We start from the raw sequence: 22,761 nt of genomic DNA, 5'->3' as shown, positions 1-22,761 counted from the left end.
TTGTTTGTTTGCTTGCGCTCTTATTTTTGTGTTAATCTATTTCCAAGATAAAAAAAGCTGAGATTCTTAGGTGAACTAGCTTAACCTAAGAGAAGGGGAGTAGAAGAACATACTTCAGTTTGTACAAAAGACACTTTGTTTTGCCAGGTATTTATTTTAGAAATAATATTCTAATTTATATGTCAAATCCTACTTGGCTTCATTAGTGGATATGAATGCTACTTTTAATTTGAAAAGCAATTAAGCTATTAATTTAACTGCAATTAAGATAAATGTAACTTTTGACAGATATATTGAACAGAGTCAACCTCAGCTCATCACGAAGGGGGATACAGAATGGTGCACCCAGTAGAGGTACTTTATTGTCCTAATATGGTAATTAAAACCAAAAAAATCCACAACACTTATGAAATATCTGACTGCAAAATTATGTAAAGATAACTTTGGAATCCTTTGCAACAGGTACAGTTACTACATTCAAGCCTGACAGTCACCATTATGCACCACCTGCCTCCAGCCCCAGTGCCATGCCTGTTTCATCAGTCTTTCAGTCCGTATCCAGACCTACAACTAGCTCTGTAGCAGTTCAGCCATTGTCTATACCAGTGAATGTTTCAGGAACTTCACAGACACTGCAGAGACCAGTTGGTGGATGTTTATCAACACAGCAGATGACTGGATCAAGTTCTGGAATATCACAGCCTGTTAGCAGACCTGTAACCATTCCAGTGACGACACAACCAGTATCAAGAAATATCACGGTTCCTGTAGTGGCTCAACCTGTATCCAGGCCAGTGACTACTGTAACAGCACAGCCTGTAGTACTCAATCCGGTAAGTTTTTATTCCTTTAAACTGTAAAATACGTGGTGCAATTAGTTTTGAATGAATTAACGAGGAACATACTGACTCAGTCTAGTAGTTTGAAGACCTGGATTAGATTATTGACTGGTATTATATAAACTGTAAAGAATGTAGGACCGTAACGTTGCACTGGTGAATTAAAATACATATTTGAAAAGACTGATTTGCAAGACTGAAAGATGATAGCTTAATAACAGTGGAATTACATTAAATGAAAATCTTAGGCATAAAACAAATCAGTACTGTTTAGGTTATTTTGTTTAAGCTGTGTGGAGAAATTACAGAAATTCTCATTTTCGAAATACTGGAGATTTCTCTGCTTAGAGATGGATCCTCCATACTGATAAAATGATGTCATTTTTTTAATAGCTTGCATTTAGTGTTTAAAGTAACTTTGTGGGTTTCCTACCTGATTTTTATACTGCCTCTCTTGGGATTTTCGCTTTGTAAGAGAATGCTGTACTAGTAGCCCCTCGGGTGTTTTTGCTTTTTGCTTCATATAGCAGTTGTAGTGAAATAGTAGTATGGTAAGGAGGACTTAAGCAACCAAAAGTTGCGGTGTCAGTGGATGAAACAATCTGGCAACATACTTGTTTTATTGGAAAAGTCCAAGGGAATGACATACATAGATCGTGTATCATAGATCTTCCTGGATTGCCACAGAACCTCAGAATGATAACTGTAGGAGTCAAGTTAGATGCTGGTTTTGTTGCCTTAAGCCATTGGACATTTTTCAGAGAGAAAGAATGAAGATTAAAATTAAAATTTCATATTTGTTACAAGGTAAACTATGATGTTATACCTTTATTGAAAATAATTTGAGCTGGCACTGTTTCGACAACTTGCCTGTAATATTAGCTACTACTTTTGGGTTAAAATAAAGCCTGACAGCAGGCACCATCTCCACTGTCCATGCAAATATACACACCTGTGTTGGTCCCAGCTGTCAGTCTTTTGGTATAAATAAAAATCATGCAGCCTAAGGTATTCTGCATTTGCTGAACAGGGCAATCAGTCTGAATGAACATAGTTAATAAGACCATTCAAACATGAGAAAATTGGGTGGCATTCTTAAGGTTTGTGGCTAAATCATTGATGATGCGGGGGGGTTGTATTTTAAGAAAAACAATGCAGTGCAATCATTGCCTGTCAACTGGGTAGCTGAATCTGGCAGATTCATTATGAAAGAACTTACACTGCCCGATTTTGAGTCTTTAGCAGTTGATTGATAGTTTGCAGAGAGAAATTGGACATATCTAATGAAGAAAGTTAGCTAAATCAGTCTCACTGTATCTAAGGCGGGCTAAAAAATTATATAATCGAAAGTCCAGATATTAGTAGGATATCTAGGTTGCCTCTAGAGTCCTCTTAATTCTGTCTTTACAAAGCAGGACAGATTAATAGAGAAAGGTCTGCAACTTCACATGATGTATAAACATATTTCAAATCTGTGAATTTTATTTTTGAAAGTGTTTATGCTTTCTGTTTTTTAAAGCTAGTATGCTGCTTTAAATCCTTCAAAGGTATGCTAGGGTGTCTTGCAGAATCTTTACTGCAAAAGAAAGCTTTCTCCTTTACTTCCCTCACACATACATGCTCATGTTTTTGTTCTAATAGATAAAGCTGCTAGCAGACTCTACATTGTTTTTATTAGAAAACCATAAAGAGATCTAGGAAAGCTGAACTTCTCCAAAAGGTCTATGTGAGCTGCATGTAACTCAAGGCAGTGATGTCCTTTAAAGACACTATGCACACAGCACTTATTTTTGTGAGAGTTCTTTCTCAGTCATCAAGTTTACTTTCAACAGGAATGTCACAGATGGGGCTTTAGCTAAGTTTTATGGTCTTACTTTTCTAAAATCTGCAGGTGATTGTTCTTCCCTGGCAGAGTACAGAAACTCCTATTTGAAGCAGTTGCAGTCTGAAATATGACTGTGAAGGTACACAGCATGGAAAGGGATCTCTAACCATGTATTGGTCAGTTCTGTGTATTCCAAGTTAGACTGATATGCTCTAGAAAGTAATGCATCCTTTTCTGGGATACCCAGTGCATACATATTCTGTGGTCTCTTAAAACTTCCACAGTTGAAATTATCATACGTTATATGTTTTTTTTTTACAGTGTTGACATTTTGGGCATGGCTTTCACGAGCTTTTATTTTTCTCAAGTTATCCTAAATGTAATGTCCTATTCTTTGGATGTTAAGAAAATCTTGAGTACCTTTAGAAAGATTTTTCTCGGGGTTTTTTTTCCTTGCTTAAAATATGCTGAAAGTGAATCTTCCATCTCTTCAGCTTTTCTTGATTCAGAATTGTATTACCAATTTCAGCCTTATCTAGAATAATTTGTTTTCTTGTTTTTGTGTTGTTCTTGCCATTTGATTATGCCATACTTTTTATGGGAAAAGAGGCTTGTTTCATGTCCTGTGTTTTATTTCAGGAGGTACTATAGTTCAGCTTCTTGGGCAAAGTTCTGTGATTTTTAATCACTCCTACCACATTATGTCATTTTCTGTTCTTAGCATCATATGTCTACTACCTGTATTTTGTGGTTCATGTCCTTGGTTTGAAGTGTCTTCATTCAAGAGCTCCTTAGGTTTCCTGGATTCCCCCTCACCTTGCATCTAGCCTGTATTTCATATTTCACTTGGGACCACGGTTCATATTTTCTGCCTTGGGTTTTCTGTGACATTTTCATTCACATTTCCTGTTTCTTCCCAACTTGATTCTTCCTAAGTGGCAAGAGCTTCAAGTAAATTTTTCTGGGGAATGTTTGATGTCTGGATCTTCCAGATGTTGAAACTTATATCCAAAATTAAAAAACTGTGTTGTGCAAGGTTACTGTGAGATATGAGTAGACACTGGCAGGACTTTTAATGAACATCCTTCAGAGTGCTTTTGCATTCTTAATATGGTGCAGTATTTTTTAATGACAGTTTTTTCTGTGGGAACTGATTGCTTTTGATCACTAACTGGTTGAAACATGTATTTTCTCATTTTCGTAACATCTAGGTCTGTAATTTACCTTCTGTCGTTGTTTGGTATTCCAGATTTATCATTGAAATACCCCTTTTCAATCACAGGCTTGGTCCACTGACTTCCTGTAAAAGTCTAGGTTTTGTATTCTTGTTACTATGCTATATTAATGCAGTTCCAGAAATTGAGTTGAATTTGGCTTCAGTCATACTGTTACAGCAATTCTAATTCAGTCAGAGCTACTGCTATTGTATATGATAGCATAGAGCTATCCTTTTCTTTAAGAAAAAATTGTTGTTAGTGGTAAAGATTTTCTGTAACTCAACGCTCAGAGTGCTCTCCAGTAACCCTCAGCCAATTCTGTCCATATCTTTCCTCTACTTAATAGGGACTTACTTCAGTCTGAGCTTGATTCAGGTTCCAGTTTCTCATTGTTAATTTTGGAAGAGCAAAGGTCAGATAACATGCATTGTAATTTCTCTGTGTGGATTTCGTTACCAATTATCATGTTGGTTTCCACAGTTAGAATATTTAGGATGCAGAGTATAAACACAGTATTTTCAGTAGTCTCTTGGAAAACTTAAGAGTGGTGGTGGGTTATTGTTCTTTACTTGAGCCCTAGGAACTTACTTTATAAAGGTGTTGGGTTTTGCATGTGAGAACACCTGTACATGTTAGTTTGATTTTTTTAATTGATGTGGTTAAGCTGTTTTGTTTTCTTCTTTAAAACATTTTTGTTTTCTGAAGCATAGAAAGATACTGGAAGGTTTTGTATGTAAAATGAGAGAGCCAAATTGCATGAAAAGAATAATTGTGAACAGAAAAGGACATTTTGCAAATTATGAGACTTTGAAAGTTCCATGTTGTCTTGTCTACTTTTCTGCCTTCCAGATATGTTTAGTATATACTAGGGAGATATACACAAGCCATCAAAATACCCAGGCTATTATTTTGGAGAAAGTTAAAACGTTAGCAGCATGTAAAAACAAACTGCAGATTTTATATGTAGCTACGGTATTGGACATATTTCAAATATAAATGTGCATAGTTCTCCACGCAAAGAGCCTACCAGAGGCTAGCCACCTGAGTGTTAGTTGTGCTTGAAGCGAGGTTTGCAGGCTAAGCTGCTTTACTTGTAATTTCACTGGCTAGTCTGAAACCATTATGGCTACATTAACACCTGCTCTGTGACTGCAGCTCATGTAGCTGTTAGAACACATAGAGCACAGAAATTTCGTAACTGTTTGCACAACTACTCTTGAACATTCATGTTTAATTTGGTTAGGTTGGGTTAGGTTGCTCATCAGGAGAAAGAATGGCTCTTCGTTATTGTGAAGGTCCTGCGGGGTCTTCATTTAAGGGGTGGACAACAAAAAGGCAGGATGGGGAGAAGCGTCTTCTTTTTGTTTGGTACTTAGGAGTCCTAAAATAGATTATCATACCTGGATGCCTACTTGTGTGCTTCTTTAGACTTCTTTCCATCAAGTTTAGTTGATGCAGTGGTAGTTAAAAATGTGGTAACTTCCCCAGAGAGATTTTCAATTAAGTAGCACAATTGTGCATAGGAAGCATTTTGTTAGATTGATCTTCATCAAGTTTTTTGTTTCGCAGTACAGCTTGATGAAGTGTAACCAGCTGAATTATTTCAGAGTAAAAAGATCAAGTGCCAATATTTTGCCAGTCATACCTTAATGTTGAAATTAAACCTAACTTCGTTATAAGGTTTTTCTTAACTTATTGTTATTGTTGAAAATATTTCATTTTACAGATTGATTGTTAGAATGAATGGCCTATTAAGATGTGAGCAGTATTGATGAATCTTGGAAAGTGTGTTTCTTCTACCTCACCCCCCAATCTTGAATATCTGTAAAGAGAAATTTCATGTTTCTTTTCACTCTAAACGTTACCTATTGAGTGATGAGTGAAGGTGTTTAGTTTTAACAGTTCTCAGTGTTGCAGCCAAGAAATGTGGACTACTTCATTGTTTTTAGGTTATGTGTAGTACTAAAGGGCAAACCTTTTAAACTGAAGGTTAAGGTGATACCTGTACTCGGAGATGCTCAAAATTTGATTTAACAGGGCACTGAGTAACAAGAACCAACTTCTAGGTTAACTGCTCTTTGAAAAGAGGGTTTGATTACATTATTTCCAGAAGTCCTTATGAAATCACTCTACATAAAAGAAAAAAAAGCATTAATGGTGTTATGAATGAGTGCCATTCCCAGTCAACATGCTATAGATACACTCTACTTCCGTTAAAGCTTGACCATTTAGTAGACTTTGATGGATTTTTGTGTTTTATCATCTTGCTTTGAGAAGCTTCTGCTTGCTGCAAGTTTGTGCTACTTTTGAGTTCTGTTTTCTGATCTTTTAAAATGCAGCTAGCTGTTACGCAAGAGTAACAGGCAAATGCCTGAGTTTGGGTTGAAGGAAGTATTAGAGCTTTTTGAAAAACAATTCAAGTCTAATTTGAAACATTATCAGACTTTTGAACAGAAGCAGTTACAATTAGCAGTTCAGACAAGTTCAGCAATATTTCATAAAATTGACTTTCCTAGGTCTTATGGTTGTTTTTGCTATTCTGATACACATCTGTGAATAAATTAACAACCACTGATGAGAGCTGCAAACTTATTAGAATGTCAAAATAAACTATTTTGGGGAGACTGTAATTAACTTGATTTACAGCTGAGTACTTAGTAGTACTTTTAAGCAATCATATGTTTTTAAAGTAAACCCTTTGAAGCCTGCAAGTAAAAAAATGTTAAACCTCAAATTTCTTTTCCCTCTTGAAAATATCTTATTAGGATTATATTATGGATTCTCCACCAGCTGCACCAGATAATACATCTGGTATACTGTTTGGTGTGAGACAGAACTCGGGAGTTCCACAGTACCAGACTGGGCCAGCAGTGAATGTAACAGGTGGGTATAACTGTAGTAGTTGCTAAGAGAAAGAAACAGCCTAATGTCATTTAACTGTAGTGCAGATCTTTGGGTTATAACTTTAAATAGGATTTCTAAAACATAGCATAGCTACTTTTTTCTTCCCCCTGTACATAACACTGTATAATGTTTAATGAAGTAGACTTTGGAGACTTGTGTTGTCAGACTTTGCTTTTCAGCACATTAGACTGACTGTAATATCAACTGATGTCTTAAAATTATCATTTAGATTGAAAAAAGTACTGCCAGATCCACTGTAATTTTTTTGACTGATAAAGGCTCATTTTCAGTATACCCAGGACTCTGACTAGCATGAATAGGAATGACTGTTAGCAAGAGGGTGCTGTGAACAGTACCAGAAGAACTTTCTGAGTCTGCTGAGTGGATTCTCTGTGATGATGATCTTGGTTTCCTTGCTGCTCTACGTAGGAGTCAGAGTAGATGGGAGCAAAAGTGTCCTGTCTGAAAAGGAGAGGAAGGGACAGAGTACATAGATTGACAACTAAAATATTTTTTTCAACTAGCTAAATTGTGTTTCAGCAGAAGCTGTTTAACCTACTTAAAAATAAACAAAAAAGCACCTTTTTTTGTGTCACAGCAGATGAAGTGTATTTGAATCATGTAGCAGGCTTTAACTTGGGACTTCTCTTCTGTGAAGGATTGTACTTAGTTAATAACAGACCAGAATCTTGTAAGTCAATCTATAAGTTACAGGTGACAGTCACTTCTGATTCTTGCATGAGGTAACAGGTTATGTACAATGAATGGCCTAAGTGGTCATACTAACAAATTACGTAGAACAGAGTGATTGCTAGTTTATTCTGCCTGATGTAATGATTTTGCATCACTAGTTTAGGCATTCGCTCTAGCTGCTTATCAGTGAAGGGTATTTCCCTGCATGTGTCTAACTATTCTGTGATCTTATTATTGTCTTACTGGGTTAAATAGCTTTTTGTAAAGTAAACAAAGGTTTTATTTCTTGCAAACAGTTCTGTATTCCAGCCCTTGTTCTCTAAAGAACAGGTGAAACTTTAACTGTTCATTGTTTGTTTGTTGGGGTTTTTTTATTATTATGTAGGAGACCTGCTTGCATATTTAAAAATTGGTTGCATTAGCCTCTTAATGAGAAAAATAGAAAATATTTAGAAGCATCAAGGGTTGTCATTCAAAGCTGTTGTGTTTTAACCCCAGCTGACAGCTAAGCACCACACAGCTGCTCCCTCACTCTGTCCCCAGTGGAGTGAGGGAGAGATCAGAAGAGGTGAAAGTGAGAAAACTCAGGGTTTGAGATAAAGACAGTTTACCAGGTAAAGCAAAAGCCACGTGCACAGACAAAGCAAACCAAGGAATTCATTCATCACTTCCCAGTGGCAGGCAGGTGGTCAGCCATCTCCAGCTAAGCAGGGCTCCATCATGCCTGACAGTTGCTTCAGAAGACAAATGCCATCACTTTGAAGGTCCGCTCCCTTCCTTCTTCACTCAGCTTTATGTGCTGAGCATGATCCATGGTATGGAATATCTCTTGGATCGGTTGGGGTCAGTTATCTTGGCTGTGTCCCCTCCCAACTTCTTGTGCACCCTCAGCCTACTCGCTGTGGAAGGTGTGAGAGGCAGAAAGGCCTTGGCTCTGTGTAAGCGCTGCTCAGCAGGAACTAAACCAGCCCTGTTAGCAACACTGTTTCTAGCACAAATCCAAAACATAACCCCATACCAGCTACTATGAAGAAAATTAACTGTATCCCAGGCAAAACCAGCCCAAAAGCATATTAAATATACCGTGCTTAGTCTATGTTTATTTCTGTAAAATGGTGATAGGATTTAAAAATTAGAAGGTTTATAATTGAGGGTTGAAACAAGAATATTTTTATGACACAGTAAGCAAATTTAAAATGCATTTCACTTCACAATGAGGAAGTGTCTGCATGTTTTGTGGTTTGACTTGCATGGTGAGGTCACATAATGTTCTTAAGTTATTGTTATTTGTATGTGCTGGTGCCTACTTGCCTGTGTTGGTGCTATGCTTCCTCTAATTCCTATGTAGCACTATGGGCACAAGATGTTATGGAATACGGCTTTTATAAGTAGAGTCATTTTGGAAACTGGCCTGTGATACTCTGTAGGACAATTTCACTTCTGTACATGGATCATTAAAGACATTTCTTAGCTCAATGTAGCATCAATACTTTTTTTCTGAAGTCTAAGCAGGGCAGTAACCAGACATTTTGTTAGGATGCTGAATAGAATGTGGTATTAAACAGCATTGGTAACTTGCCTGCAGGTTGGATGAGCACTGGGGATGTATGTAAAACTGTAGCTTGCTTTCTGAGAATATTTTGAGATCTTTCTCCCACAAACTTTACTGGTTTTGGGGGAACCAGAAAATGCTGTAACCGGTAGAACTGTTCTGTGGTATTTAGGAGTCAACTGGACTGTATACATGCATTCATAGCACTAGATTAGTGGGAGATGGTGGTGAGAGACAAGGCACTAGAGGCCTGAAACAGTTTGGCTTCCATGTCAGTTTTCTGTTAATCTGATATGACTGTTACCACAGTACATTTAATGCTTTTATCCTAGGTTACTATTTATAATGTCTTTTGCCATCATTCATAAAATCAGGCCCAGCTAGCCCAGATGTACCAAACAGTGTTAAGGATTTTACAGTAGTACTGTGATGTGTGTTTAGAAACCTGTTGGCAAGGTGATACTGCATCCAGTATATTTTGCTCCTTCTTGCAATCATTTTAGATATTGTACACAATAATACTGTGTGTATGAGTTTAGCCAGCTGTTTCAAAATAGATAAAAAATATTTAGGAAAGTATTCATTAACAGTGTGAAGTGAAGGTAATGGATTTCCAAGGAGCCTGAAAGCCAAACAAGAATTGTTTGGCTGCTGCTTTTTGCTGCTGCCTTGAGTACCTAAAGTCCCTGACAGTTTCAGCTGTGTGGTCTGCTGGGTAGAGGACTGGACAAACTAGTCTGGAACATGGGTGATCCAAGGAATTCCTGTGTCCACAAACCAGCTGAGAGAGGTGCTTTGAGAAGAGGAATCAATCTGATTTATACCAGCTAGGTATAAAATAGTACTTGGAATAGGTTTGATTATTTTTCAGAATAGGCTTAATTATTTCTTTTAAATGAACAAACAACAGAATTCAAATGTGAACCTATGTATATTCTTCTAGTATTATTTCAATTCTCCTGAAAGAGGGAATTTGTTAGATCAGAGTTGTATTAACTGAGTTAAGAATGTTCACCTTTATAAATACAAAGTGTTCTTCAAATATTTTGCCACAGATGTGTCAGGTTTTTAATTGAAACTATTACCAGTTTTATTAACCTGTACAAATAGTTCTTGTTTCCAAATTGGGTTTTCTACAGTAAAATAAAATAATTCACTGAAGCTTCTTGTAAAATCAGTCAGACCTCCTGTCTTTTCCCTGGCCCTCATTACACAATTACACATAATTAAATACTTAGCAGCAGTTCCTGCTGTAAACGGATGATGGCCTGATGCTCGAATAAACTCAGTGTTACAGGGGAGTGCTAAAGTCATAACAGCTCTGTGGTGGTCTTTGTTGATCAGGGCACATGTCAATGTAACCAGCTCTACACCTAACAGTGCAAGTATAAGTAAATTTAAAAACTTCAGGTAGTAGTAGTATCTAATGAATAACCTGTTTATTTTGTGAATGTGCTGATTACCTTAGGCAAACAATGCACAGGGTGAGACATTTGAGCTTAATAGGTTCATTTATGTTAGAAAGAAGGAAGGGTGTACAACAAAGGAGAATGTAAGGATGATTAAATACATACATAACAAGTTAATTATGTTTTCCTGTATATGAGACATAGTGTGGTAAATTCTTTAGCATGCTTAAACATCAGCATTCCCTGTGGGGGAGTCTTTGTGTCTGTGGATTGAATGGGAGATCATCCAGTGTTTGCTAGGTGTAGGGAGTCACCACTGGGAGAGGGTGGTTTTGTTTCTCCAAAGAAGTGGTTTGATTAACTTTGTGACACAAGTTACTTCTGCTTGTTGAGAAGACTTCTAAAGATAGTTATTCAGTTTCCAAAAGAAATCACTGGAGTAGCTAGACCATTGGGAGGGGAAACATACAAGAATGTCCTTAGTTTAGGTCATTGTGTCTGGACCAAAATGTGGTCCTTGTCTTGGTTCATGATAGTCTTAAGGCTGTTTGCAGTCTGTGATTGTGAGAGATTTGCAAGGCCTGTGCTGGCACTTCAGTCGTCTTGGTATGTACTTGTGCTCTTTCAGGTCTGTATTGAGATTACATCATCAAGGGTAACCTTAGAGTGACAGAAACATGGGTTTCGGGACAAGATGGAGCCCAGTATTGCTGGACATGTTAATCAGGCACTGATCCTCTGAATTTGAGTTATTTTTTTGTGATTCTTTTTTTAGAGAAATACTTAAAACAACTGAATCAACTCTTCTTTCAGAAGAGAGCAAATAGGTGTGCTGTGATTAGGTCATTAGAAGTTACACTTATTATTTTCCATACGCACTGGAGTCTCAAATGATTTACAGACTTAAATAAAGAACTAAACCAGCATTAACATTGTGCCAGAAAAAAGGAGAGATGTTTTTCATCAGAAGGGCAGAAGTTGTTCCAAATAGTGGGCACTGCAGAAACCAGCTGCTTAGCTTAATTTTATTATTCTGAACTCACCTTGTCTTAGATTAGTGGGGGTCAAGATCTAAAAAGTAGGCCAAATAAATTAAGGTGATCATAGTATGATTGACTGGCTTCCAGGGATGGTTCTGTATCTCTTTGCATTTGCTGTTTCCTTCTCCACTGCCCTTAGGATATTCAGTCTGAGTTGGGTATTGTTTTCTTAATGTCTGTATGGCTTATTATTTTAGGGAAATCTTAAGTGCTTTATGAGACTTGTCCATCCTTTAAAGTATAGTTATCACTAATGTGTTCATAATATACTATGGGAAAATACTGAGGTTCTTTAATTTAAACCACTGTAGGTCTGAATGAGAGTGGTTTTGTATCTAAGCGTCCTGCTACTTCTGAAGGCAACAGTGTAACTCCAAAAAAGGCCAAGCCTAATGAGGTTGGTGCTGGAAGCAATTCAGCTGTTTCACCTACAGTTAACTCTCCAACAGTAACACCATCACAAAATTTATCTTCAAAAGGTAGGGTAGATGAAATGGTCTAGCTGTCAATCCATGCATTTCTTTCATGGAAAGAGCTAGCATTCTTTTAATGTTTAAGTTGATAGATATTACTAATGCTATTAAGGCAATGTAAATAATAACTGTTCTGCCTTAAAATAAGAAAAACCTTTCTATGCAAGGATTTACATACCGTTACAAATTAATATACCCTAGGTTTTTACCTGTGCAAACTCTAGACCTTTATTGTTTAGTAGGTATGTTTGAATTCTGTAAAGCAATGACTAGTTAAGTTGTTCAGTGGCTGTGAAGACAGATGACCAAAACAAATGCTCCTGACTTCATACTCTTAGTCCAGATTTTTCTATGTCAAAGAACTGAATAAAGTTGAAACTTTAAAAAGCAACTGAGAAAATCAAGATTGAAAGAATTCTGTGACTGCTGAATTTATAAACTAATTCTGATTGGATAAAAGAAAGGAAAAAATCATTGTAGGAGTGTCAGGCAAGGCAGCAAGGGCTCAGATTGTGGAATCTCCGTCCTTGGAGACACAACCAATTCAGAAGTTGATTGGTTGTGTCTGAGCATCCTGGTAAGGTTGGACTTGCTTTGAGGGAAGGCAGGACAAAAACACGTCCACAGGTCCAACATAAATTATTCTGTGATTCTGTACTTGGACTAACTATTGCAATATATGTTTTGCAGTTACCCCCTTAATTTTGCAGCAGTGTTTTTGACACAGTTTAGAACAGTAGTGGGAAGGGAGGAGGGGGATTTTAAGTTTCAAAGAGAGGGTGGTTTTTGAAAGACCTTTTCCTCCCTATAAGAAGAGAGGTAGTCTAGCTGTTTTGGCTTATTAATAATTAGGTGCATTTTCCTTCTGAGCCAAAAAGTGCTTTCCAGCTGATTGTAATAGACGAGGATTTAATTTTGACTTTGAGATACTTGCAACCACATACTCCTGCCTATAATGTTAAAATGAGGAGCTACATACAGTTTGATTCTGTGGTTTGGAATAATTTCATGTTTGGGTTTTCTGCATGTGTTGTTTGCAGCTGGTTTGCTCTCAGACTCTTCCCCAGCAACCAGAAGGAAGTGGCCATAACATGGAATATTGAAGCAAAAAATTCTCTTCCACCCTGTGTTGGGTAAAACAGATACTGTGCGGCAGCCTGTAATATACAAAAGATAGCTGGAGGATCTTACTAAATGCCGTAAAAAAGCAGTAGATCATATTCACTGAGAACTTTACTTTTATGACTTTGTCTCTAAGCTGTCCAGTGCTAGCATAGCAATTTCTAATCTGTCGCAGAATCCAGCACTGGAGCACCACAGAACACGAGATTTTGCTGCAGAACCCATTTGCTTCCAGCTCAACTTGCACTTAGCTGTGATGTGTCAAAACGTTTTACAAACTGTAATAGTGAAGACTTGCAGCACTGTTTTGTGGTACATCTCTTGCTTGGCCATCCACTCATGTGAAGGACTTTCTGCTTAATTGTGATTCTTAACAGTACTGTTATCTTCAAGGAAAAATGCTTTTTGATCCATGTCTACCTCAGGGACTATGCAAGGTATTTTTTTTTGTGTAGAAATGCATAACGCTATTGTATGGTCATCTCTTAACTCGTACACTTACTCATTCCCTTTTTGTAAGGTGGATGTATCTGTGTGTTTATTACATTTTTCCATAGCCCTGGCAGGGTACAGTTGACTCTGCAGTTGAGATGTTACTTAAAACTCTTCCTATGTTTAATCTCTTGTTCTAAACTACTTACTCGGCATGGAGTCCTCCAGATCTGTGAATGACTTGAGAATGCAAGAGAACTTCATCTGGAGAAGTAGCTCTCACTTTGATGGTTTCTGGCACTTTGGAGAAAACTGGAAGCCTGGGTTTATTCATTAAAGTTTAAGCTAATGCAAAGGTTTTTTTGTTTCATTTTGCTTAAAAGGTATTAATCATTTCATATTGATAAAAAATACTATTTCCTTTCATTGCTGGGAGTAATTATTTAGAGGATTTCTTCTCCAGGTTCTCCAAAGACACCTTTGCTCCACAGGAATGATGCATCTGAATAGGCCTAGGTTCCAACAACTGTCAAGAGAGAAATATTCTCATCATTGAGAACCAGATGGTGAAATTCCTTTCCAAAACCGGTTATCTGAACCGTATTGTGATGACAGTCAGGTCATGGCATTAAACAAGTTTTACGTGCTCACTTGAGAATTAAAGTTCTTAAAGGCATCAAAAATTTATCCTATCCTGGGGATGGGGGAGTGGTGGTGCACAGAATTAACACTTTGTCTCTACCATCCTACTTTCACCCGCTCCCGTTTTTTTCTTATTTGTTGCGAAGATTTTGTAAAAGTTGTTTATAGGTCTACATCAGAGAGAACAAACTCTAAGTCAGTTTGGAGAAAAGGAAGGGTGGTTAAAAGATGCTTGTAAAACCTTGCTTATGGTTACTACAGCTGTATCAAGTGTAATAGTTGTCATTTGAAATAAGGTATTTTGCTAGAATAATAAATAATAATAAATCAAGTAGTCTGCTTGTGAATTCTGAATCTTAACGTGTTACATTTTAAATTTTACAGGTACAAATGCTTCATCAAGCACCATTAAAAATGGAGGACCTTTTCCACGAGCTTGTCCAAAGTGCAATATTCATTTCAATCTTATGGATCCTCTAAAAAATCATATGAAGGTAATGTATTTGGGGGCTGGTCAGCATTATAAAAAACTTATGTGGGCTTCTGTTTGGTTATGAAAGTGTGCCATATTTTGATATGAAGATAGTCTGGCTTCTGGCTATGATCAATCAGAGCCCAAATGCTTGGTGTCTTGCAGTCATGGAGAGGTAGGGTGGAGTAGGGGAGCTCTAAGTCATGCCACGTTTTGCCTTATGTTTCCAATGACTGGAGGCATATTTGCTGTCTCTGTATGATTTCTCTCACATAGCTGTGACTGTTGGCCAGATTCAGGTGAAACTGAGGAAGGTAAGTGCCTGTGATTATAGGCAGCCAGTTGACGCACATCTGTGTTAGATTGCTACTGAGACAAAGATGACAGTGGAAACTTACCTTTTAATCTTGACATATCACTTGTAGCTACAAAAATGTTGTTAAGCTGAGGGGAAAAATTTAATTTGTAATTCATACTAAAAAAAATGTAAGAAGCTTTCAGCAACTTAGCATCACTTAGTCTGCTTATGAAATTACTTGTTATTGTTTCTGGAAACATTGTTTCCTAGAAAATATATATTATTATTTGGAGATTCATGGAAATATGAGGCATATGTGTTCTGTTTCAGGGGGCAGAGAGATGGCTGTGAATAACCTATGCAAAAAGGAGAATTACAGTGTAACAGAAATCTGTTGGGCTCTGAGTTACTGTTAACACAGATCATTCTGATTTACTGGGCTTAAGGTTTCCTAAATGGTAGCTACTGTCCTCTTCAGCTTCAAAACACAATGAAGAAACATACGAAACAGTGAGGAAGAAAAAAGGGTTTTATTTTTCTGTAATCATTATTTGTAGAGAATAACTTTTGCACTGTGTCTATCAACTGAATGAAGGAACCATTGAAGAAATGGCTTTACATAGTATTATTTAATTAATTTTTTAGTTTAACTATGTGGGATAAATATACTGAGTTACGCTTCCAGAGTAGGAAATGAACCCTGTAATAGTGGGCTTATAGAAAGTAGTCCTGCATGATAAGAACCATTATGCAGTGGGAGAAAGATCTGTCTTCTGAAATGTTCTAATTTTGTTCACTGTTGGAAACTTCGTAGTATCTGCTGTATGAAGTACTTCATACTTTTTAAGTTTCATAGTATAGCTGTTCGGTTAAGCATTATGTACATCTTGACATAAAGAAGCTTAAACAATGTGTGTTGTGTGACTTAGAATTTCTGAATTTTTCAGTTATTCTGGAAAGAACTTTAGCAGGTTTCAATATATGTCCTCCCCAAAGAAATAAAAGCTAAAATTTCCCATTAAGTTCTTGGTAAACTTAGCTTGTCAGCAAAATACTTGCATAAAAGCTGTTTTTCTCTTTCTTGTTATTAAATCTAAATGAGTAGAGATTTTTCTAGTGAGTATGGCAACACTGGTATTCTGATTTCCAGCTTAGATTTATCTTACGTGAACCTACAAGAATAATCCCTTTTCAGTTTCTATAATACAGAGTGGTTTATTACGTAAACACTACCACAAGATCAATAACACTTCAAAATCCGTATCTGAATATGACTGAAGTCAGTATATCAAAAAATTGAGCTTTGCATCAAACTCCAGTTAGTGAGTGGCTTCCATTTTTAAAATGCTGTTGTCATCAATACAGTTTGGCAAGAGAGACTGATCCCTTTGTCTCTGTCTCTTCTCCTCCCCCTTTTCATCCAGTATTGTTGTCCCGATATGCTGAATAACTTTTTCCTGGGAATGGCCAAAACAGAATGTTCAAGCACAACAAGCAAGACCGCTGAATCTGAAAAAGGAAAATTGATTATGTTGGTTAACGACTTTTATTATGGGAAACATGAAGGTGACACCCAGCAGGTACAACAGGAGCAGAAGACTCATACGACGTTTAAATGCTTCAGTTGTCTGAAAGTTCTTAAAAATAACATAAGGTATTTGTTTGTTAATCGCTTACAGCCCATAGTGCTTAGCCTCATGCACTAAAAATTTGTTACCTTGGAATAGAAATTTTTTTCTTACTGAAAACTGATAATACTGGGTGACTGAACAGGAATGGAATTAATTTTTGCTGTGCATGTATGGCCATAACTTAAGCTTTTTACACATTAGAGTACAAATTTTAATGGTGTCTAACAAACAGTAGAGTTTTAATGAGAGCAGTTGTAGGACTTCGAGGTTAGAAAGGGCAACACAAAGTATTATACAATTTGCCATCTGGATTGATGGTGACATCAGTAGATGCGAGTGTTAATTCCCTTTAGGGATGCACAATGACTAATAGTTGGTGGTTTACTTATGTAACATCTGTTACTTTGATGGAATAATTTTACTTCTAAATGCTGCAAAAAACTTCAGTAAGCTATTTTAATAGGTAGACGAGTTTGTGTCATTGTTCCTTGGGAAGTTAAGGTCAATAAACTTTTTTACATGCATTCTTCAAAGGAAGCTGAAGTAGCAGAATGTAAAACTGAAAAATGGACTATTCCTTCAAAGGGCACAGTCTGCAAGGTAAAATGAACAGGCTTATGCTGACATTAGATAAATATAATTTAACAAAACAAAAGTTTCATGTAATTACAAGCATTAAATTTGCTATTAATCATGCAGTATGTGTAAATTCTAAGTAAAAGTACTTGTAATTTGTCTTACGCAGCTTGAAAACATTGTATGTTGTTAGACTTGGAGAGAATCTACTCTCATGATTTTATAGTTCCTGTTAATTATGACATTTCATCCTTTGAAATTTATGTTTTTAAGACCAATGAACAATATTTTATATGGGCCAAGAGGCTTTTCTTCTGGTTTTGTATGCATAAGACTTTTCAAATAAGCCTTTCTTGCAGTATCATGAAAACTAGTCCACAGAAGGAATACTTTATTGAGATACAGGCTCTGTTTTAAAAGACATTTTTCAAGCACTATTTTCTACTCAGCATTATATTGTAAGCTATTGGTGCTATGGTGCCTACATGTTCCACAGCAAGTGGAGCATTTACAAGTCAGTAAAAATGAGCACTTAATTTTTTTCTTTTAATTTCTCTAGTGTCTACTTTTCAGCCATGTTAATTTCTGCTGTAATGTTGTAGCTGTATTCCATAGTTTTATAACTTCAGAATTTTTATTCCAAGGTATATTTTACACTTTTAACCGTTTATAGTGGACAAAACAAATACATAGCACCTCTCTACCTCTAGTGGAGCCTTTCTGGACCTAAGTTTGGAAAAGCTCAAAATGATTCATCAGGGTGCTCCCTGCTTCCTTTAGAATGTCTGTGGTTGAACACATCACTGAAATAATGTTCTGTTAAGGTAATATGCAGTACTAGTGTCAATTCCTTTCTTCTGCTTAGGGACCAAGATATCTTCAATTAGCTTTTTTCTTTTTTTTTTTTATTTTTTTAAGCAACTGTGTAATACTAGAAGCTTGAGTTCAAGAGACTACTCCTTGCTCATTTGTTTTTTTTCCAATTCCAAGGTCACCCATTTGAGAACTACATTCCTTTTGTGAGTTTGACCTATATTTAATAGTTCCTCTGGCTGTACTGAAATGAAGGACATTCAAAATAGAGCAGGTTTTGATGTTTAACAGTAGTGGGTTGTGCAGCTAACTTGTCCTTGTGCTGCTCTGCCAGTAACTGAGACTTGCCAGTGTTGTCATTGGTGCCTAGACTTCTTGGACAGAGCAGGTTCCTACTACAGGTAGGGGGACTATTAATGAGGAAAAGGTAACTTGTAGTAATAACATACCACCAAGTTTTTCATATGCCAGCTGTGCAGTGGTATGCTTTGATAACTGTCCTTCATAATTCACCTTCAGTCCTAAATGCTTTATACAGAGAAAGCTCCTGTTTTGAATGGAGGTGGTTTCAGATAAAGCGATAGTGTCCTAATTGCAGATATGTTCTTGCTACTTAATAGTTTGCAGCAGAGCTAAAGTTACACTTGTTTCAGAATGTGGCTTTCAGACTCTGGTGGTGGTGAAGTGTGAACAGCTGACATGTTTTGTTGTTGTTGCCTTTGCTAATTTCCCTTTATTTCAAGGCAAGAATTCTGTCTAAACAAACAGGGAAAATGCAATTGATTGCTTAGTCTTGGGACATGTTTCAGATATGTTGCATGCTCCTTATAATAGTCAACATTTCTTTTTAAGCTTTGACAGATGATTTGTGGCATGGTCAGCCTGCTTAACTTTTAACTTAACTTTTCATTACATTTTTTTATTCCTTAGATTTTTATTTTTTTTAAATTGAGAAGTCCTTAGAGTCAAGTTTCTGAAGAATCTGGTACGTCTTGCATGTGATATGTCATGTATAGTGAACAAGTGCAAAAACCTACATTTTAACATTCGCTACCATTTCAAGGTTTATGAACCACATGAAACATCACTTGGAGCTTGAGAAGCAGAGCAGTGAAAGCTGGGAAAGCCACACCACCTGCCAGCACTGTTACCGTCAGTTTCCCACACCATTCCAGCTGCAATGCCACATTGAAAGTACACACACGCCTTACGAGTCATCTAGTAAGTTGGATTGTATCACATTGAATCTTTCTGTGACCTGAAATTTTTAGATACTTTCTTACTTTCAGTTTGCTGGTTTCTAACTTCAGAATAAAGCTGTTGTACTTTAAGAGCAGTAATCTTGAGATTTAGTATCAGAACTGAGCACTGATTCAATTTATTTTGGAGCAATGTGTGTGGAAAAAAATATTTTAAAAGCATTGTTTTGTGCTTTTTGTTTAAGTGAAAGCTTGACTACAAGGATTCACATTGTTTAAGGGCTTTGCACTCCTGGTTTTCTGAAATCCTACAGGGAATTTCTTCTGAAGAGTAGAATAATTGTTAGATTGCTTGACCTTCATAGATATATATGGTTCACATATACATATGTGTTGTATTTTATCTACTTATGACTCCAAATTAATTTTTACTTCTTGTTTTTCACTTTTCTAGCAATTTGTAAAATCTGTGAATTATCCTTTGAAACAGAGCAAGTTCTTTTGCAACATATGAAGGACAATCATAAGCCAGGTGAAATGCCGTATGTTTGCCAGGTATCTCAGAGTAACTGTCTTGTATTTAGATTACACCCAGTGCCCCATCTTTACTGTCAATAAACTTTTAACAAGAAAGTCAAACTTTTTGTTCTAGGTATGCAACTACAGATCCTCAGCTTTTTCAGATGTAGAAACACATTTTAGAACAGTTCATGAAAATACAAAACATTTGCTGTGCCCATTTTGCCTCAAAGTAATTAAAATCGGAGCACCCTATATGCATCATTATATGAGGCATCAGGTAAGTCGGTATTTTCTATCCTCAATGCTAGAAAAATGCTGAATATATGTAATGAAGCACTCTAGAAAAAAAGCATAACTGATTTGTGTGGTTGTAACTGGATAAGAATAGTTAATAAAATATGGTAGAATTATGACTGCTTCTTTTGAAAGGCCTTTTAAGGGAATTGTTAGACTGTTACGTTTTTGTGTGACAAAAGCTTACTTTTAAAAAAACCTCTGAATATCCTTGAAAGAATATTTATACTATTTGGTTTCAAGTACTGTGTCATCTTGTAACCTGATTACTCCTCCTCTTAGTAATGATACTGCCTTGCATTTTCTATTTAATTCCTACATAGTATCTTGGCTTTGTGCAATATTAGGAGTTTGTTCAGCTGATGTTTTAGAAACTGGATGACCGTTGCTTGAGACAAGCTAAGGCTGGAGTTTTGTTTGTCATGACATTCATGCTTACTATAGATTGTCTTCCATTTTTAAAAGAAAAAAGGAATATACCGTTGCACTAAGTGCAGACTGCAATTTTTGACATGCAAAGAAAAAATGGATCACAAGACTCAGCATCACCGAACATTTAGGAAACCCAAACAGTTAGAAGGATTGCCTCCTGGAACAAAGGTAAGTGTTCATACAGGAAAATTAAGAGGGGACAAAGGAACAAAATGCATTAGAGGGGAACGGAATGGAATAGAAAAATGTGCTTTTCTCCTTTCTTTTCCAAAGCAAAGATTTTTTTAAGGCTGGTTTGTGGGGTTTTTTTGCCACATATAAAACTAAAACTCTAAAAAATACTCCTGTTGCAAGGATTGCCAGGCACAGTTGATGATTTCTTCCTGATGATCTTTGGTGTTGCTGTCTTCCCATTCTTCCATACCATGTATATGTCAATAGTCCAGTTAGTACTGCTGCTTTCTTGAGCTGTTGGTTAGTTTGCTCCCTCCTGTTTATCCCTTCTTGTGCTAGGAGAAAAGATAGTTTGGATGTTAGTCTGAGGGGTCTGCATCATTTTTGTCCTTAAGTAGCTTAAAATTTGAGACAAACAGAAGTGGGAACTTAAAAAGCTTAAATCTAGATAGAAACATTTTTAATTTCATACTTGCAGGTCACTATTCGAGCATCTGTTGGATCCCTTCAATCAGGATCATCAGCTACATCTTCTGTTAGTACAAGCACCTCCACGTTTCAGTTATCACCTAAAGCGAAAAATACAACCACTAAAAATCATAACAAATCTAATACAAATAAGTCAAAAGCAAAATCAAAACCAGCTACATCAAGGAAGCAAAATGCATGGACCAACAGCAGAAAAAAAAAAGAAGTTACAAATACAGCATTGCATAATCTAAGGTAAAATATTAGCATTAAAAAATCTTTAAATATACTTTGAATGTAAATAACTGATCACTTAATTATCTTTTATTCTAATACTGCTGTACAGAAGATTAGACACTTATGCACCTGCTTTTTCTGCAAAACTTAAACTTTACACATACTGGTTCTGTGATTATAATTCTGAATCTTCATTCACCGTTTTTGTTGGTAGTAGACTAATTTATGATGGAAGAACAGATGTTCTGGAAATATTTCTGTTCTAAATTTAGAATTTTTGTCTGCACAGAGCCACTGACTCTTGAAATAACTGACTCATTAGGCAGATTTATGTTTAAAAGTGACCTGTGGAGGGGAATAGATCTGCTTGGGTATTCTTTGCGAGTTCTCTTATGGAGAGGGAAGATTTTCCGCCTTCAGTGTTTTAAGGTTTTTATTCGAACCCATTATTTAAAAGGTTAAATCTTGTCTGTCCTAGAAGATACCTTAATTTAGGGAGCTACAAAAAAAAATATTCAAGAAGGTAAAAGCAAGCTGTTGGGAGAATGCAGTCCTTACGTTTACAATGTATTGGGTTTTGCTATCCTTATATTAATGATTTAATGCATTTTATGGACTGGAATATGATTCCATTGGCAAAGTTAGCAGTTTTCTTTGCAGAGATTATAGATGTCTCCCTTCCAATAAGGTGCTAACACTCACAGCATGTAGCTCTCTGAGACATCCAAAAATGTCCAGCAAAATTGGGGAAGAGCAGGATTACATTCTTGCTTTGTAGATATCTCAAAGCTTGTGGGGAATATCGGGGGTGATGGGAAAGATTGCGGTGGATGAAGCATTTCTTTGAAATCCTTCTCAAGGACATAGAGACAGCAGTAGCAGCTGAAGTTGCAGGTTCTAATCTACTGCAGTATCTCATTTCCAGAAGTGGCCAATATTACATTAATTTTCTCCTTTTTTTATTAAGGTCATAGTGACAGTATAATTAAATAAAAGAAGTTTTCCTTATGTGTTTTAACATAACTTATAATAAGTATTTAACAGATAGTTTTAAGTTCTTATTTTTTCCCTAATGTAGGCAAGCTTGCTACTGACTTAAAGCAAAAAGTTTGAAATAGTTATCTCATCTGAAAATGTTGATATTAGCTATTAATGTTTTCACATTACTGCTAGGTATCGTTTGGGAGCTCACAAATGCATTGAGTGTTACTCGGAAATAAAAGATTTTGCAAGCCATTTTCCTGCTTATGTCCACTGTAGCTTATGCAGATACAACACTAGCTGTAGCAAAGCCTATGTGAATCACATGATGAGGTAAGAACTCCTCAAAATTTTTGTTGGGTTATCAAATACTTCCTAAATTCATATAAGGTGTGTTAAGTGTTCCTATTACCTGAATTTTGAACTGGGTTATAGGACTGGCAGGGAAATGTGTAAGGTTGGATTTTTACTTTGTAATGAGGGCCTAAACCCCATGTTCTTGTTCTGCCTTAAAAA

The 22,761-nt window shown here is 36.5% G+C and overlaps 1 protein-coding gene across 16 annotated transcripts in view; it reads left to right on the top strand.

Annotated features, from left to right (window-relative positions):
• Window positions 1-22,761, top strand: part of ZNF280D (zinc finger protein 280D) — a 54,777-nt gene that overhangs the window by 8,951 nt on the left and 23,065 nt on the right. For 9 of the 16 annotated variants that reach the window (XR_005105576.1, XR_005105579.1, XR_005105577.1 and 6 more), the window contains 12 exons: window positions 289-354; window positions 463-833; window positions 6,647-6,764; window positions 11,791-11,958; window positions 14,533-14,642; window positions 16,343-16,572; window positions 19,002-19,159; window positions 19,592-19,692; window positions 19,790-19,936; window positions 20,419-20,553; window positions 21,038-21,282; window positions 22,438-22,578. Coding sequence is in view for 12 of the 16 variants with exons in the window: in XM_037396211.1 (XP_037252108.1) it covers window positions 289-354; window positions 463-833; window positions 6,647-6,764; window positions 11,791-11,958; window positions 14,533-14,642; window positions 16,343-16,572; window positions 19,002-19,159; window positions 19,592-19,692; window positions 19,790-19,936; window positions 20,419-20,553; window positions 21,038-21,282; window positions 22,438-22,578 (1,990 nt within the window). In the remaining 4 variants the exon portion in view is untranslated. Of the gene's footprint in view, window positions 1-288; window positions 376-462; window positions 834-2,730; window positions 2,804-6,646; window positions 6,765-11,790; window positions 11,959-14,532; window positions 14,643-16,342; window positions 16,573-19,001; window positions 19,160-19,591; window positions 19,693-19,789; window positions 19,937-20,418; window positions 20,554-21,037; window positions 21,283-22,437; window positions 22,579-22,761 lie in introns of those variants that run through there. The other 7 variants (XM_037396213.1, XM_037396215.1, XM_037396217.1 and 4 more) reach the window with 4 other exon arrangements.

This window comes from Falco rusticolus, chromosome 7 (assembly GCF_015220075.1).
Source record: "Falco rusticolus isolate bFalRus1 chromosome 7, bFalRus1.pri, whole genome shotgun sequence".
In the NCBI taxonomy this organism is placed as follows: domain Eukaryota; kingdom Metazoa; phylum Chordata; class Aves; order Falconiformes; family Falconidae; genus Falco; species Falco rusticolus.
This window is presented reverse-complemented; position numbering and strand designations above follow the sequence as displayed.